Below are 19,330 nucleotides of genomic sequence, written 5' to 3'. Positions count from 1 at the left end.
TTTCTTTCTTTTTCTCCTGTCCAATAATCTTTTAAGAATATGAGTTGCATGTCTGTTTTCATGTGTGTAGTATAATTTTTCAGTATGTAGTTTTAAGTCATTTTATTCTCATTCGGAAAAGTTTCCCTGACTTAAAGTTTTTCATGTTTATTTTGTTTCTGTGCTTTAATTTCTAACTTAGGAACTGTTACTGTGTGTTTGTTTGATCTTCTTTACCTATCTTTAATATTTGTCACTTTCTCTCAAATACTTTCAATCTCTATTTTCATTTTTGCATTTGCTTTTCTTAAGGTATTATCTTATGTGTTTATTCTTGTTTAATCTTTGTTTTTAAAACGACTTTCCCCTTTTACTTATAATACTTCCTTGAGTTAGGACATCTCCTTTCTGAGAATTTATGCATCTCTTTTGTGTCTTATATAATTTTCCTAAAATTTAAAACTACTTTTGAAATGGTAGGTTACAGTTTTTCGTCTGTTTTGTGAGTACATTTTTCTGGCATTTTCTCATTGTAGGGATATTATTCTGCTCTTTCTTCTCTCTCTCTTTTTTTTTTTAATTGAGTTGGAATCTCACTCTGTCACCCACACTGGAGTGCATTGGCCGCTCTCAGCCACCACAGCCTCGACCTGCTGGACTCCAGCGATCCTTCTGCCTCAGCCTTCCAGTAGCTGGAACTACAGGCATGCGCTACCATGCCTGGCTAATTTTTGATTTATTGTGGAGATGAGGTCTCGCCAAGTTGCCCAGGTGGGTCTCGAACCCGCAGGCTCAGGCAATCCACTCACCTCAGCCTCCCAAAGGAATGGGATTACAGGCTGAGCCACTGAGCCCGGCTTCTTCTCTTTAAAATAAAGAGACTTTAAAATAAATAGGATGAGACTTCAATAATTTTCCGTTGCTCATTTTTAAGTGAGATTAGTTTTAATGAAGTTTTGGAGGGAGGCAGGGTTCAGGAGAGCTCTTTTAACTTCTAGAGCTCCACCTTATTTTGTTTTAGTGTAGGGTCCAAAAATATAGTGACCTGCTCTCTGAGTGTTCCCAGCTCTACTTCCTTCCCTCATCCTGATCTGAGTATCTCTTTCCTTTCCCTCTGTTGTCCCTGTCCTACTTAATCCTGATTCCACTCCCAGAAGTCTCTCCTTAATGTGGTGCTCTGTTGTAGAAGAGGTTCTTTGTTGGTCAGTTTTGAGAGCTCATAGGACACCTTGAACTCACCCAGAGGAACTAGGAGAGACTAACTTTTTTCTAGTTTCAGCTGCAAATCTCAAATTGTCATACTGTGTTTTCCAGTAAACATGCAATAGCTGTTTTAGGGTTCTTTCTCATATTCACCAGACGCCATCTTATTGCTTCCTTCTTCTCAAAGATCATACCAAGCAGGTCTTACAGCTGTTGGTGGTTTGTCCCAACTTGCTTATATTTTTAAGTTCTTGGGGATACCTCATCACCTAGATTTTTGTAAAGATTATTCATTATGAAGGGAGTTGTTATCTAGCTGCTTGGTCAATCTTTATGTGGGGATTTGGAGATACTGAAAACTATGCTACCATCCCTGCTGTTTTTCCTGAATTTTTTTCATTTCTCTGACTTTTAAGTAAAAAAACTTTATTAGAATTGCTCCAATAGTAATTAACATAACATTGCCTGTTAGCAGGCATATACAATGTACGTGTGTGTGTGTGTGTGTGTGTGTGTGTGTGTGTGTGTGTGTGTGTGTGTATCTCCAGAGTTCATGCTCTTGTGGGAGCAGTAGTATCCCAAAATATTCCATGCTCATGGATTGGAAGAATCAACATTGTTCAGTTGTCCATCCTACCAAAGGCAATCTACAGATTCAATGCAATACCTGTTAAATTACCAACCTCATTCTTCTCAGACCTGGAAATGACAATGCAGAAATTCATATGGAAACATAAACGACCACGAATAACCAAAACAATCCTTAGCAGAAGGAATAAAGTGGGAGGTATCACACTTCCAGACTTCAAACTCTACTATAAAGCTACAATAATCAAATTAGCCTGGTATTGGTACAAAAACAGGCATATAGACCAATGGAGCAGGAAAGAGATTCTAGAAGCAAAACCTCAATTTCTCAACCAATTCATCTTCAACAAAGCCTCCACCAAAAAACAATGGGGAGAGGAGAACCTATCAGTAAACAGTGCTGGAAAAACTGACTGATCACATGCAGAAGACTGAAACAGGACCCCTACATATCACCATACACAAAAATCAACTCTAAATGAATCAAAGACCTAATGCAAAACCTCAAACTATAAGAATCCTAGAAGAAAATGTAGGAAACTCCCTTATGGAATTTGGAATAGGCAACCTACTCCTGATCAACTCTCCAAAAGTAAATGCCATGAAAGATAAGATAGACGAGTGGGACCTCATCAAACTGGAAAATCTTCTGCAAAGCAAATGAAACCATTAAGAGAGTGGGGAGACAGACCAGGGAATGGGAAAAATATTTTCCAACTGCAAATCTGACAAGGTGTAACATCCAGGATCTACAAGGATCTCAAACATGCCAAAAGGAAAAAAACAACCCTATTAAAAAAAAAGAGCAAAAGATATGAATGGACACTTCTTGGAAGAAGACATACGAGCAACCAACAGATATATGAAAAATTGCTCAGCCTCACTAATCATCAAAGAAACACAAATTAAAACCACACTGAGTTACTGCCTAACTCCAGTCAGGATGGCCATCATCAATAACTCAAGAAACAACAGATGCTGGAGAGGATGTGGGGAAAAGGAAACACTTCTACACTGTTGGCAGGAATGTAAACTAGTAAAACCTCTGTGGAAAACAGTGTGGCGATATCTAAAAAATCTGAAAATCCACCTTCTATATGACCCAGCAATCACCCTTCTGGGAATATATCTGGAGGAACTCAAATCATTCTACAATAAAGATACCTGCACATGCTTGTTTATTGCAGCATTATTACCAATAGCAAAAACATAAAACCAACCGTGCTGCCCATTGAAAGTGGACTGGATAAAGAAAATGTGGTACATTTACATGATGGAATATTAGCAGCCATAAAGAAAAACAAAATTATGAACTTTGCAGCAAACTGGATGGAATTAGAGTCTATAACACTCAGTGATTTATCACAGAAACAAAGATATGAGTATTATATGTACTGACTCATAAGTGGACCCTGAACATTTGTCATAATACTATAAGAAGGGATTGGCAGTAGTGGGACACTGCCAGGGAAGGGGAGGCACATAACATCAATAAGGATACCCACGCTTTACCTGTATGATGACCGTGTGTCTACCTAACCCTCATTTGTACCCCACGTTAAAATATATATATTTTTATATATTAAAAATATATATATAATACCTAGAAGACCCAGTGGCATGGCTGATGGTGGTTCAGTGGTACCCAGGAGAGGTATCAGTAAGGTAAGTGGTGACTGTGATATTCTGAGATGTCCAGTAGAACCCAGAGAGCATGACATTCACCAAAGGGAACGGCAGCCAAGCTGCATGGACATGGCAGGGCAAGGCAGCGAAGGTCATGCCCAGTGTAAAGCTGCTAAAGAAAGAAAGTATGAAGAATCATTCAGTTCCCCTTTGTGGTTGACTGAGTCCGTTTCTTTCTGGAGGGAGGGGACATATGCAATAAACTCTGGGGACTCCTAAAAATATTTGAGAGAGCCTTATGGCCAATCATGATGAGATAAGAGAGAAGTTGGGCTATACTGTTTATGTTGGTCTCTTCTGCTTGACTGTGTGAGCTTCCTAAGGGCAGGGATCACCAGCACAAGGCCTGGTACATTGTCAGTGTCAACAGTGCTTCACTAAATCAGGTTTACGAGGGACTGCCTGAGAGACACTGCTTAATGTTTTAAACTTTGTTGAACCAGTTGAAAGTATTTCATGTTTGTTAATGGTGTTGGGTAGGACAGGTACTTCCCGAAGGCTTGGGTATATATATCCATACCTCACCAGAACATCATTTGCTTTTAAATTTGGACCAGGCTCTGAAAATTATGACAGTGGGGGCTTAGGGTCCAGGTTATACCCAACCAGAGCATTGCTTAGTGGAAGACAGGAATGGTTGCAAAATGTATTGTATGAACAGTTCTTCAGTTCTATAGACATCTGGTTCAAGTATTTCTATTTAGAACAAAAATTGTTATCATGTTTTTTGTGGGATCTAATTATTTGCCTGGACATTTAAACTTTTGCCACAGGGCAAGAAACTCACTGTGCTTTGTCTTATATCCCAGCCAAAGACAGACTCCACATCTCCTGAAATGTAGTCTCAAGACAGAGGATGGGGTGAGTTCAGGGGTTTCCTTTGTGTCAGTTCCTGACACACATTTCCATCTTGCATAACTCCCTGAAAGCTCAGAAAATATTTTCAGCTGGCTTGGCAAGGCTTACAATTCCTGTCTTCCAGGCAGTCTCAGGGTTGTTTGATTCAATTACATATTTATTGATAACTAGTATGTGTCAGGCCTTGTGCTGAATGCAGGTGATCCTGAGATGAATCAGATAATGCCTGTTTTTGAGACAATCTTAAAGTCTGGTGAAGGAGAGACACAGGTGGGAAATTGGATAGTGTGGTCAATAGGGACACAGTCTCTGGAGTCAGGCGGCCTGCTTGGAGTTCTGGTTTTCTTGAGTCATGTGACCTTTCTACACCTCCGTGTTTTCATCTATAAAATGGAAGCAGTAAGAGAGTACACAAAGTCAAGTGACTGTGCAAATAAAATGATGTGTGTCAAGTGCACCGAACTTGAGTACTGTATGGGTTCAGTAAATATTAGTTATTATTATGGATGGATTTTCTTTACTTTTCTTTCCTTGTAACCTCAGAACTGCTTTCATTCAGTTCTTTCTATATCATTTTTTGCTAAAGACAACTATATAATTAACTCAAAGTTTTAGTTGCAACTTGAGCAGCTTGGTTGCAAAGTATTCCGGGAAAATTCAGGCTGGGTTGAGGAGCCTTGAACTGCCAACCCATTTTGCCCTTCAGCTGTTGGTGAGCCAGAACGTCCCAATGTCCTCCCTGCCCTGGTCAGAAGTGGTTTTGGATCTAAGCGAGATGTGTCTGCTTGTTAGGGTCTAGGAGTAGGGGTGGGAGAGCCAGGGACCCACAAGCTTACTAGTCTGCTCCATGTCTTCTTCTCAGCATGTCTGGTTGTTGCTTGGGGAGAAAGAGGAGGTATCTGTTTAAACAATCTCTAGAAATGGAAGTTATTTTAAGGTCACTCTTAATGGAAACCAGATTGTGCGTTCCCCACTGGTGCCCTGTCTACCCTTATTTCTGAGACTGTCACCCTGGAAGGCAGCTCCTGCCATTGGACGGCTTGGAATGAGTTTGGCCTGAAAGCAACAATTATGTCCCTGGGACCTCCAGAGCTATAGACAGAGTCAGGGGCTCACGGTTTCCTGTTCATAATCGTCCTGTTGCTCATAACAGCCCCTGAAGTTCTTGCTTGGGGAAATGGCCCTCCCCATCTCCCTCTGCTAAGGCTGCCTCTTCCAACTTTCTCCTACTCTACTTTTTTATTTTAAGGTCTGAGCAGCATGGGAAGGAGTAAATCACAGAAGTTAAGAACAGCTCTGGAGTAAGAGAGACCAGGTTTTCCACCTCAGTGCTACTACTTTTAACCTGAGTGGTTTTACTTCTCTGCATCTCAGTTTCTTTATCTGTAAAATGGGGAGGCTGATAATACCTAACTCAGACAACTGTCCTGTAGAGTAAATGAAATAATTCATGTGAAGCACTTAACATGGTGCTCAACACATGGAATATGCTCAATACAAGCTAGTCATTGTTCTATTTATAGTCATTGTTACAGGTGTTACATTGTTATATATAGGGAAGGGCAGCAAAGATAACTAACATTTTTGAGCACCTCCTTTGTGTCATGCAATGTGCTAAGCTCTTCAGGTTCATCATTCAATTTAATTCTTCCATCCACCATGTGTGGAAAGTCCTATTGTTATTTCTATTATGTAGATGAAGAAATTGAGGCTCAAAGAGTTCAAGACACTATTCAAAATACAAATTTATGTTGTTAAAAATCAGAATACTGGTTATCCTGATTGGTTAGTGACCAGAAAGGGACACAAGAGAGACTTTAGGTTAATGGTAATAATTCTGTTTCTTTATCTGGTTGCTGGATTCTTGGATGTGTTGACCTTATGAAAATTCATTGAACTGAAGCTCCGTATTATGATTTGTTCACTATTATTTACCTATGTTAAATGTCAATAAAAAAATTTACTAAAAAGAAAATAAGAAGGAAAAAGAAAAGGAAGGAGCAGAATCATCATGAGCCAGTCGGAGGGGCCTCATCTATCCTCCCAAGGTGGCTAAGCCCAGAAGGCACAGGTCCTTAAGGCTTGCCTGGGACTCAGCCTTTGATGGCAGTAGGATGGTTGAGGTATTCCGGCTCAGCTGGAATAAAAAGCCATTGGGGCTAGCCATGTTCCTCTCCCCTGAAAGAACACCCCTAGGCCAACTGAGGACCACTTTTGCTTCTACTTCAGGGTATTTGAGGAAGCTTCCACTTCCTGGTCCATAGGCCAGGTTCTACCTGAGGTTTAGACTCTCTAGATCTTCCTCCTGTGAGGCTTATGACATAAAACCAGAGAGACAGTCAGTCTCATCTCATGGTTGGAGAAGAAGCAAGGGAAGAATTTCATCTGGATTCCTACATCCATCCAATTTTCTAAAAATAAATGTTTAAATTTTAGAATAGTTTTGGATTTACAGGAAGTTGAAAAATGAGTAGAGTGTTCCAGTATACTCAATACCCAGTTTCCCTGATGATTAAAGTCTTACATGTACCAGGGCACTAAAAGACTAGTACTGGTCCAGTGATATTAACTAAATTCCAGACATTGCAGTCATTTGGGAGGGGGGGATTGGTTCCAGGACTCCCATGGAAACCAAAATTTGAAGATGCTCAAATCTTTGATATAAAATGACATAGTATTTGCATATAACCTATGCAATCCTCCCATATACTTTAAATCATCTCTAGATTGCTTATAATACCTAATACAATGTAAATGCTGTGTAGATAGATGCTGTCTTGCATTATCTTTATTTGTACTATTTTTATTGTTGTATGGTTATTCTTTTCTTGAATATTTTTCATCCATGGTTGGTTGGATCCATGCATGGGAAACCCATGGATATGAAAGGGCTTCCCTTCGAAAATTTGACTGTTTTCAAATTTCACTAGTTCTCCTACAAATGCCTATTTTCTGTTCTAGGATTCCACCCAGGTTATCATATTACATTTAGTTATCACATTTCCTTAGTCTCCTCTGGTCTATGACAGTTTCTCAGTCGTCCCTTATTTTTGATGATCTCGGTAGTTTTGAGGGGTATTGGTCAGGTATTTTGTAGAATTTTCCTCAGTATGGGTTTGTCTGATGTTTTCCTCTGCATGACACTGAAGTTATATGTTTTGGAGGAAGAATACCACAGGACAAAGTTCCCTTCACATCATTTCCTATCAGGGGAACATGCTAGCAACATGATTTATTATTGGTAAGCTTAAGCTTGATCACTTGGTTAAGGTAGGATCTGCCAACTTTCTCCATTGTAAAGTTACTTTTTTCCTTCCCTTTCGATACTCTTTTCTTTGAAAGTGAGTCACGAAGTGTAGCCCACTCACAAGCCCCACCCCTCTCCATTTTTAATCATCAAGTTTATATAACGTAAGGACTGAAAATACACACACTCATCTAAGCAATTGTGTGGGCACAAAGATACAGGCATCCAGATGACGTAGACACCCAGATGTATTCACATCCACAAACACGCAAATCCTGGGAAAATCAATAGTCTCACCATTCCACTGCTCCTACTGGCAGAGTGATGAATCAACTAGGAATTTAATTAACACAGCTTCTGAAATCTCACTTTCTTCCTAATTCTTAAATATCTTAAAGAGCAAGAACCAAGTTTGCCTTCTGTGTGAGTATAGTATGGAGGATTTAATGGAAATGTGAGTTTTGGATCTGAACAGGCCTCACAGTGTGGGCCCAGGCCTGAGGCAACAGTGGCTCTGACTCCTTTTCCCCCCTTTCCTGCCTCTTCCATGACTGCAAGATGGAATTCCACAGGGCAAAAATCCCCCCAGACCAGAGGTAAGGAGATACGAGCACTTCCATTCAAGGGATCCCAGAGCTCTTCCTCAGGAAAGTGTGCTCAGAGCCCATCCCAGCACACAGGGTTCCCTTGAACCACGTGCTGGTCCCAGATGCTATGATTTGCCCATCATCTGACCTCATTGGTCCTTGCCTCTGCTGCTCTGTTCTGGTATCCTCCAATAGCTTCTCAGGGCTTTGAGTGTAAATGCCTAGACCCTACTCTGGCATTCAAGACTTTTCATGCTCAGGACCATGGTCTACCTTTCTGGCTTTCCTCATCACTGCTTTCTCTCTTCTGGAATGTTCTGCTCTAGTCCAGGACCTAACTGGTTGCCCCTTTGACAGCCCCACCCTGGAATGTGCTCCCACTGTCATGGGAGCACACTAACATGTCCAAATCCTAAACAGTCCTATGGCCACCTCCTCTGGACACCTTCCCCTGATCTCCAGCTGGAAGTGGCAACTACCTCTTCTGAATTCCCAGGAAACCTTTACTCTAAGGGAGGGCACTGACTCAACTTTGCTTAGTTAGTTGTGCACTTGTGTTTTAGAAAATGTCCTTTTGGTTATAAGCAAGAGAAACGAACTCTTGGACTTGCCTCTCCACTCCCCACGGGATCCTGGAGTTTCTCATGGATCAACTGAAGTTGCCGTTGTTAACGTGTCCCATGTAACACAATTCCCTGTCTCTATAACTCTTGGTTTGAAGTTACACAATTTGGGGAAAGGAATCGGATTAGTGCAGCTTGGTCCAGGAGTCAATCACCAATTCTGGCCAGGGGCATCTTCACACAGCCCAGACATGGCCACAGAAGGACTGGGGACCACCCCTGTGTTTGGGGGGAGGGGCCTTTAGCAAAGAGGAGAGAAAGGCTGAAGCCTGGACAGCTACCCGAGGAAGTAGCCAATGTGCCTTGTCTCTGTGATTAACAGAAGAGGGAGGGAGGGATGCTGGGAAGACAAATCAACAGGTGTCTGCTGCAAAGTACTCATGAAATGAATGAGTCAGTGTGTGAGTGACTAGTTCACTTGCTGCCCTTTAAAAGCCCTTAGGTCAGTTTGCCTCCCAGTTCTGTGCTGCCTCAAGAACACAATGATTATATGTTTTCTCATCATCTTCTGTGACTCTTTTCCCATCATGTCAGTGATTGTGGGGCACTCTTTGGGTAGCTTGAGTGGTGGAGGCAGATGAAGTCTTCTGCATAGGTATAGAGGTCTCACAATACGGGGTGGGGGGACACAAAAAACCGGAACTTACTTATACAAAATGTGTATTTGTTCCTACATGCTTAAACTTCAGTCACCTTCAAAGTCCTCTCCGTTTGATGCAATACACCTACTGAGATGATTTTTTCGCTGCTAAAACAGTTATTGAACTCATCAACTTTGATACATTTTAGTGCTTCTATTGTTTTTTGTTTCACCTCTTCCACATCAGCAAAATGTTTCCTTTTGAAGATTTTTCATCCCGGGAAACAAACAAACAAAATAGTTCAGAGCAAGGTCAGGTGAATAGGGAGGGTGGAGCATGGTGGTCATGCTGATATTGGTCAAAAACTGCTCAGCAAGGTGTGGGCAGGTACACTCGTAAATCACCCATCATGAAATGGGCAAACATGTTGAAAGAATCTCCAAAAAAAAAAAATTAACTGAAACTGAACACAGCCTCTCACAATAACACTAGCAGATGGGTTCCTAGAATAGTTACATAGTGGGGGATGCCTGTGCTACAAAGGGACCCTGGTGCTCCAAAAGATAATTCCATTTGGGGGGGGTCTCCCTTTGTACACACCTGACACTTGGCTACTCATTTATAGGCATGCACTTTCTGAGTGATTGATATGTGTGAAGCTATGGCAATATGTCAGACAAGAGACTGCACCTTGCAGGACTTTGAGAATTCAGACAGATACACCAATTACAATAGAATGTTGTTAGCGCTCCAGTAGAAGACACTGGGGCCTTGCGGAGGGACCGATGGGTTCCATCTGAGACTTTTTAAAGGAGGGGACAAGAGATCTGGGTCTTTCAGGGTGAACAGGAGCTTGCCAGGTAGAAAGAAGAAGAGAGGATTCTGGTCTGAGGAAGAACTATAGTTCGAGACTGCAGGGCATTGTGAAAGCGAGTGGTGTGTTTGGGAAACAGGGAGATTGAATGTGCCCGTAGAGTAGAGGGTGTGTTTATGGCAGGGCTGCTAAGAGTTGGAGGAAAATAAAGAAGAGACAAGATCTAAAAATCGACCTTTCATATGATCCCACAATCCCCCTACTGGGAATATACCCAGAGGAACTCAAATCACTCTAAGAAAAAGATGCCAGCACATGCGTGTTTGTTGCAGCATTGTTCACAATTACAAAAACAAGGAATCAACCGTTGAAAGAGGACTGGACTTAAGTGTGGTATATATACATGATGGAATATTATGTAGCCATAAAGAAGTACAAAATTATGAACTGTACAACAACTTGGATGGATTTAGAGTCTATAATACTGAGTGCTCTATCACAGAAACAAAGAACTGAGTACCACATGTTCTCACTCATAAGCGGACCTTGAACAATTATCATAATACTCTAAGAAAGGGATTGGCAGTTGGAAACTGCCAGGGGACCTAGGGCAGGATTGGCAGTAGTGAGAAACTGCCAGGGGAGGGCGGGGCACATCTCATCAACAAGGGTACCTGCATAATAAACATTTGTATACCTCACCCTGAATTGTACCCCACATCTTCAAAAAAAATTTTTTTTAAATGTGCAACAATTAAAGAAAAAAAAGGAAGGGACATGTGTGGGAAGGGAGGCTGGGGCCAGATCATGGAAGTACTTCTATCTTTACCTCAGCAGTTTTGACTTATTCAAGGGGCAATGGTCTGGGCTGCATTGAAGGGTTTAAGCAGGAGAATAGCATATTTCAGTATCGATGTAGAAAGCCCTAATACATTGTTGGGGAAATGTGAAGCACTGCGACTTCTGGAAGCCAATGTGGCAGCATCTACTGAATCATATTTCTACTCCTGGGAATCTGTGCCCCAGACTTATGATATGATATAGGGAACATGAGGGTGTTGACTGTGGCATTGCTTATAGAGGTTAGGAATGGGTTGCAAAATGAGGGCCCAATAATGGAAAAATGGTTTAATCAATTGTAGTATGCACACATTATGGATCATCTTCAGACATTGAAAAGAATGTTTTAGGACACTGCTAGAGGGTTTGGAAAGACTTCCATGTTAAGAAAGAAGAATGCAGCAAGATGTGTACATATTTTGGCCATATTTATAAAACAAGCAATGAGTCAGAAAATCCTATAAATGTATATATACTTAGATAAATCTGTGTAGGGCTATATAAGTGTGGAGAAAGATATGGAATGATACCATCTAGGTTACCTCCAGTCAGTCAAGGTGGGGATAGACAAAAATAATGGTAATAAAGTGTAGAAGACTAGAAGTTGTCTACAGTCAAAGGGTACATGTGATATGAATCCATTTATGTGACATTAAATACGAGCTCATAAAAATGGAATGGACACCAGAGTGCTGTGATTTTAGATTTTAGATGGTTCTCCCTCTCTCTTTCATATATATGTGTGTATATGTGTATATATACATATACATGTATTCATGTATATATACACAGATTCACACACAAATATACACACATACAAGTATATATATTTATGTTCAAATTCTTTACAAAATATATTAGCTATTTTCATGATGGGAGGGAGAAGAAAGAAAGACCATTGGTGATTTTCTTTTTTTTTTTTAACAATTTAGAAGGCAATTTCCCATAGGAAACCACAGGTTCAATTCCCATAGTTGAACATTATAAACGTTGTGGTTAAAAATTACACTTAAAAACTTTATAGTCAGATAGTTATATCTTTCAGGAAGGCCTGCTCCTTCTCATTAAAATGCTGTAAACACAAAGACACGATTTTAACCTAAAAATTGGAGTGTGCCTTTTATAGTGCAACCCTACTTGATACCTTTGCTGTACCAGGATGGCCTTGTTGGTGCCTTTGTTTGCTAATTTTTTTTAATAGGGGAGACAGACAGAGATAAAGAATGAGAAAGTGGCAGGGAGGGAGAGAGACAGAGGGACACACACACACACACACACACACACACACAGGAGATGGGAGGTTGGGGGGAGAGCCATCCTATACTGACTCTGAATAAAAGCCAAGCACAGTCCCACAGGGTTTGCTCCTGTCCTCTCCCCACATTGCTGCCACCTCATTTCCGATCCTTGCTGACTCTTCTCCAGCTACTCTGACCTTTTAGCTATTCCTCACACATTTTGAGGACACTTCTGCCCCAGAGCCTTTGCACTCACTGTTCTCTCTCCCTGGAGCAATTTACTCCCAGATATCCACATGGCCTTCTTCTAGTGTGTCTAGTCTTTGTTCAGATGTCGCTTTCTCAAAGAAACTTCTAGGGTTCTCTTATTTTAAATTGTAACGCCTACTCCCCCTTCTTCTCCAGCACATTCTAGCCTTCTTTCTCTTTTCCTTCATAGCAGTTACTACCTCCAACATAGTATATAAGTGTATATTTATTTTCAAAATAGACTGGTCTTTCACTGAACAGAACTTTCCAAAAGAGAAGTGATTGTTTGCTGCTACAGCCTAGGTCTTAGAACAATACTTGGCCCATTGTAGGCACCAAATACATAATTGTACAATGAGTGAATGAATTGGTAGCACAGGTAAGATTGGGAGCAGAGAGACTAATCAGATGACTGTTATAAGCCAAATACGGAGGGACTTGAGCTCAGTCTTAATCATTAACTATGCTTGGCTTCTGTTGTGAAATAATGGTGAAATGTGTTACTGTCTTTTAAAAATTTTTATTTTTTTATTTTATTCTTTATTTCAATAGCTTTAGGGAGTACAAATAGTTTTTGGTTACATGATTGCATTGTGTAGTGGTGAAGAAGTCTGGGCTCTAAGTGTACCCACCACCCCCGCCTGTACATGTTGTACCCAATAGGTGATTTTTCTTTCTCTCCAACCCCCTTTCCACCCTCCCCCTTCTGAGGCTCTAATGTCCATTATAACATTTTCTGTGCCTTGGCAGGTCCCTAGTTTAGCTCCTACTTATACATGAGAACATGCGGTGTTTGGTTTTTTGTTCTTGTGTTAGTTCACTTAGGATGATGTTCTCCAATTCCAACCAAGTTGCTGCAGAAGACATTATTTCATTCTTTTTGATGGCTGAATAGTATTTCATAGTGTAAATGGGCCACATTTTTATTATGCACTGATCAACTGATGGACATTTAGGTTGACTCTACTTCTTTGCAATTGTGGATTGTGGTGCATGTTACTGCCTTTTTTGTTGTGTTTTGGTTTTAGGTTTTATTTTTAATTGACAAATAATAATCGTCTTTTAACTTCTCATTAGTTTGTCTTGATTCTTCAGGTTGATCAAAGCTTTTTTAAAGCGAAGGCTTGACATCTTCATCTCTGCTTTCCCCACAGTGCCTAGAACTTATATAAGAACAAATATAAAGCTCTCAACAAATGTTCAAGGCTTCACTAATGATCTAACATTACTGATTTTTATTTGACTAAGTGAATTTAGAGTGAATTTTATTTGATTGAGATCTTAGGGTATAATCTATGTTCTTAGGCTGTTGGACTAAAGTTAATTTTGTTCTATTACAAAAGTAATATGCATTCTCACTATAGAAAATTTAGAAATTAGAGGAAAGTTGAAAAAAATGAAAAAAGGTTTAGTTTTTACCATCCATTAAGAGCCTTTAGTATTTTAATGTCTTTTCTTTAAATACTTTTTCCTAGGCATAGCTTTTTAACATTTTTGTAATAATTGTATGTTTTTCATATTGCTTACCCATTTTGTTTTATTAGCACATGCACTTTTTTTTTTTTGCAATAAACTTTTAGAAGGCATCATTTTAAAAAAGTATATAGGTTGGGCTTGGTGGCTCAGCCTGTAATCCCAGCACTTTGGGAGGCCGAGGTGAGTGGATTGCCTGAGCCTGCAGGTTCGAGACCAGTCTGGGTAACTTGGCAGGACCTCATTTCTACAATAAATAAAAAATTAGCCAGGTGTGGTAACACGTGCCTGTAGTTCTGGCTACTTGGAAGGCTGAAGTGTGGAAGGATCACTGGAGCCCAGCAGGTCGACCATGCTGGGGTGGCTGTGAGTGTGCCACTGCACTCCAGCCTGGGCAACAGAGTGAGACTCCAACTCAAAAAAAAAAAAAAAAGTATACCCCAATAGCTGTGGTTGTACCATAGCTCACTTAACATAACTATTATTTGGTATTTAGGTTATTATTATTCAATTTTTAGAGACAGGATCTTGCTATGTTGCCCTGGCTAGTCTTGAACTCCTGGCTTCAAGCAATCCTCCCGCCTCAGCCTCCCATTTTCCCCTTATTGCATAGATTGTCTGCTACTCTGTCACACTTTATTGGCTGCTGTGTGTTAATCTGGTCACCTGCCCCCAACACTCCTGTGTTTCAGGCTTATCATCTGTCAGGTGGAGAGAATGAGAAATGATTTAGAATATGAAGGCTCAGGAAAGGGAGAAACAGTGCTGGGCATACAATAGGTGCTTAGCCCACATCAGATTGCTTGGAATGGAAACCTTGGGGGCTGTGGTGTGTTGAGAGCCTCATGGTACTGTTTCCTGGTTGCAGGCTGCACTTAATGCAGGTGGATTCGGTCCAGCGTTGGATGGAGGACTTGAAGCTCATGACCGAGTGCGAGTGCATGTGCGTCCTGCAGGCGAAGCCCATCAGCCTGGATGAGGATGCGCAGGGTGACCTCATCCTGGCGGGTGGCCCAGGCCCGGGAGACCCCCTGCAACTGCTGCTCAAGCGGGGCTGGGTCATCAGCACTGAGCTGCGCAGGATTGGGCAGAAGCTGGCCCAGGACCGCTGGGCTCGCGTGCACAGCATGAGTGTGCGTCTCACCTGCCACGCCCGCTCCATGGTCAGCGAGTACAGCGCTGTCAGCAGGAACTCCTCGCAGGAAATGGGCCAGGTCTGCTGCCCTGGGCTGGGGGTGGGTGGGCGCTGAGAGTGGGGCTGCCTCGGAGAAGAGTGGGTCTTAACTGTGGAGTCAAAACCCTTCTGCCCCAGGGGCCTGTCTCTTCTTCCAATAAAGCAAGGAAGACAGATAGTAAGGACCTTTCAGGTGTTTTTTTTTCTCCCACGTATCTCATGTAACCCACACAATCTGTGAGGCAGACACACCTACTGTGAGAAGCTGTGACTTAGTTAAGTATATTGACTTTAATGGCAGACTGCTTGAGTTCAAATGTCAGCTCCGCTGTGTGGACCTTGGCAAGTTACTTAACTTCTCTGTGTCCCAAGTCCTTCACCCTCATGGGTATAGTAATAGCATTTATTTTATAGATTTGTTGTGAAGACTGAGTTGTTATATGTACAACATTTAAAGCAGATGATTAAAAATATTAGTATTATTACAGTCATTTTATAGATGAGTAACTTACTCAAAGTTGGGCAGTGACTGGGATTTAACTGAAGCTTTTCTGATTCCACAGTTTGTCACTCTGAATCTTCTCAAAACCCACAGGAACCATTGAAAGTCCCCTTGTCATTATTTCTCCTTCTTCTGTCTTCACTTTTCACTTTAGTGCTTTATCCTTTGCCTCAAACTTTTCCTTCCTTCACTTTGCAGACAGTAAACTTCTATTCACTCTTCAAAGCCCAACTTGATGCCCCTGTCTCCCTGAAGCTTCCTAGATCCCCCGGAATAACTAATTGCTCAGTTTTATTTCGTTATGCTCCCAACGCAGCTGACAGGCATCTCTTTTCCCATCCGTATCATACTGTGTGCCTGTTCCCCAAGTTGACTACTCGGGTCTTCCTCTTTATGCCTCAGGGTGCTTGGCACAGCAGCTGGTCCTCAATCAATGTTTATTGAATTGAATAAAATTGATCTATTTTTCTACAGATCGAGAAGCTGCTAATGGAGAAATGCTCAGAGCTCTCAGCAGTCACAGAGAGGTAAATCGGGACCCTGGGTCTTCCAGGGTCTGCCAGCCTGCTCTCTGGCAGGGGAAGGAGCTGGCGTCTTCTCCCAGAGGGAGAGTTGGAATAGGGAGGCCTGGTGTTGGGTTAGGAGTTTCCTGTTTTCTGACTTTTATCAGAACCATTAAAATATTCCCTTGAAAGTTTCTGTCCAATTTTCAGGCCGTAAGGATAAGTTAAAAGTCAGAGGAGAGACCCGGGCATAAGAGGATTTTTGAGGAGTTAGTGACAAGGAAAAGGTTTCTCACAACTTTGGGAAGCCCCCTTGGTCCCCAATGTCAAGGAAAGAGTCAAGGCAACTGAAAGCAGATACTCACACCCTTATACACACATACACACAGACTCAGATGTTCACAAACACTCACTTGCTCACACACAGACATATAAACACATCATGGACAAACTTAGAAATGCAATCACACCCACTTCTTCAAAATTCACACACATAAACATATGTACGTTTACCTTCAGACACAAATACACACTCAGCCTCACATGTATACATACAGGTGTGTTTTGATACTTTTCCTCATTTGTGTCTGATAAAACCTGGGCCTTGGCATTCCCTGGAGCTCCATGGGGTCTTTCACCTTCCCGAGTGGAACATTCTCAGGGCATCGGGGTGTATTGGAGCCTGATCCCCCTCTGTTTCTCCTCTCTGGGAAGAAAATCCTCAAGGCTTTTCTGCACATTATTTCTTAAAGAGCCACAGACATTGCCATTTGCCTTTAGAGTGGGCACCAACAATACCTGGCATTCCAGCACACTCTTCACAGCTTCTCACCCCTCTGGCCCCTACACCTACCATCACTGAGGAGATAGGCCAGGGCCACAATGATGGCAGATTCTCTCAGGTAGACAACCAGAGGTATAGATTTTCTGCTTTCTGATGTCCTTTCTTCCTGACGACATGGATGGTTGTCTACAACTCTATGGGGCCAGGAGATGAGCCAGCTGTGGAATATTCCATCTCTGACTCCCAGCAGCTGCTATATTCCCCCTAGGTCACTTTTACCACATACCAGGCCCGGAGCAGGTCCAGATATGTTCCCTGCAATGGCCCTGGGCTGACCGCATGCACCTTCCAGAGACCCACCCCGTGGTTTCCTTTCCCCAGGTGTCTCCAGGTTGAGAATGAGCATGTCCTGAAGTCAATGAAGGCCTGCGTGAGTGAGACCCTGAGCACCCTGGGACAACACTTCAGCCAGCTGCTGGAGCTGGCCCTGACACGGGAGGTGCAGGTCAGTGCTGCACATGTGGGCACTTGGTGGGAAAAGTGGGAGACAGAAGGGCTGAGCCAGGCTTGGGGGAGCTTGTCAAAGTGGCCTTTCTCGGGAAACATCCTCCTCAGGCTACCAAAGTCAATTCCAGCATCTTCGGAACAAAACTGTCAGAGCTGGTGGAGGTTTCCTGAGCATCTAACCCAACTCTGCGTTTTCCAGATGTGAGAACTGGAGCCCAGAGAGGGGAGAGACTTGTGCAAGGTCATACGGCAAGGCAGTGGCGGAGCCTAGCATCTCCCAATTACACTTTCAGTATTGTTCTCATCACCCTAGATCTTCTCTGTTGAGTTATTTCTCGTAGCGCACCCAGCAAATCCTTATGATCCTGAAAGACTTAAGGCACCTGCAAGGAATAAGCCCATTCTGGAAATCCTGACAACAGAGAAGAATCTGGAAAGGTCACATAGTCTAGCTCCTGCTTCTAAGTAGGCTTGTGGCTAATTCCAGAAAGAGGGAGGACCCTGGAGCCTGACCTATCTACTACGAAATTGTGGTTCACTATGGGACCTTGGTCCAGTTTCCTGACCTCTCTCAGATTCATTTTCCTCGTCTGTAAATTGAGAAATCTTCTTCAGAAGACAAGAGGACTAAGTGAAAACGTCTGGAAGGTGCTTAGCACGTAGTGTGGGTTAAATACATGTTATTTCCCTCCCTTGCCCTTTGCTATTTTACAAGCCTCTCAGTAAAGCAGATTCCATAAGGTTTTCATTATGAAAGGTATTTACGTGTTATTTATAGTTACAGAAATATTGTGTTACATTTTTGCCATTCTTTTCCCACCACCAAATAAAAGCCTCCCACAAATAACAAATCTCTTTCCATGTCGGCTTCTCTCCAAGCTCAACCTCTCGATGGAACCCAGAGTTTCCGTTCTCTCCTCCCTGTGCATTCGGCTCCTTTTGCCCAGGGCCCAGGCCTTTCTGGCCTGACTCACCAGCTGGTCCTGCCCCTGTCCAAACTCACTGGTCCCACAGGGCCTGCCCCCCATGTCAGTGCCACTGGTCCCAGGATTATCACTCTCTCAACCTTGGAAAGTTCCTCAAAGGCCACTCTCTGTCCTAATGGAGGCAAAGGGAAGGAAGGGCCATTGGCTGGGGTGCTAGACCAGGCACTTAGAGCTGCTGAGCCGATGCTGACAGTCACAGATGGGGGCAGGTGCTGGTCAAGCTGGGCCCCTGCCCCAAATTGAACCATCAAGTCCAGAGGGACCCATGGGACATGGGGACCACATTGGGTGCAGAAATCGAGGGAGTGATGAGCAAAGAATATTGAAGTTAGTGATGGGGAAGAGGACCTGGAGGAATTCCTGAGCAGGGGTACAGGTGCTGGCTGTTGCTTTTTATGCCATTCTTGTGCCCACTTGCCTAGAAGTGCCAGGTTCAATTAAAGGGCTAAAACGGAAGCGTTAAGTCAGGTTGTAAATGAAAGCCAGCTGGGCTTGGAACTTGTCACCAGTTCTTTCTACCAGGGAGCAAAGGGCTAGGGTGTCTTTGATGTTCTAGGACACGAGAACTTGGGAAACTCTCCCTGGGCCTGCCAGGAGCCTGTTGGGACCTCTTGGGCTATTCTGGTTTTTCTTCATTTTGTCCGTAGTCAGGGTGGAATTCCTGACCCGATGCTCCCACTTCCCTGACTGTCCTCTGCTTCAGTGCCAGGTCTGGACATCTGGTCACTCGATGCCTGCCTGGGAACTGAGCAGGACCAGCTAGTGCTCTGTTAGAATCTGTTCCCCTATTGGCCTCTCTTCCCTGGTGGAGGGTGGGAGAAGAGAAATTTTGTCCACTATTCATCTGCATATATATATATATATATATATATATATATATATATATATATATATATATATATATTGAT

General features: G+C 42.5%; 1 protein-coding gene across 3 annotated transcripts in view; it reads left to right on the top strand.

Annotated features, from left to right (window-relative positions):
* Window positions 1–19,330, top strand: part of INSC (INSC, spindle orientation adaptor protein) — a 137,306-nt gene that overhangs the window by 49,118 nt on the left and 68,858 nt on the right. For all 3 annotated transcript variants that reach the window (XM_008067925.2, XM_008067926.2, XM_008067927.2), the window contains 3 exons: window positions 14,835–15,180; window positions 16,117–16,169; window positions 17,311–17,434. In XM_008067925.2, the coding sequence (XP_008066116.1) occupies window positions 14,835–15,180; window positions 16,117–16,169; window positions 17,311–17,434 (523 nt within the window). The remainder of the gene's footprint in view (window positions 1–14,834; window positions 15,181–16,116; window positions 16,170–17,310; window positions 17,435–19,330) is intronic.

Source organism: Carlito syrichta, unplaced genomic scaffold (genome assembly GCF_000164805.1).
Source record: "Carlito syrichta isolate Samal-C Ts95f unplaced genomic scaffold, Tarsius_syrichta-2.0.1 Scaffold309824, whole genome shotgun sequence".
Lineage (NCBI taxonomy): Eukaryota > Metazoa > Chordata > Mammalia > Primates > Tarsiidae > Carlito > Carlito syrichta.
This window is presented reverse-complemented; position numbering and strand designations above follow the sequence as displayed.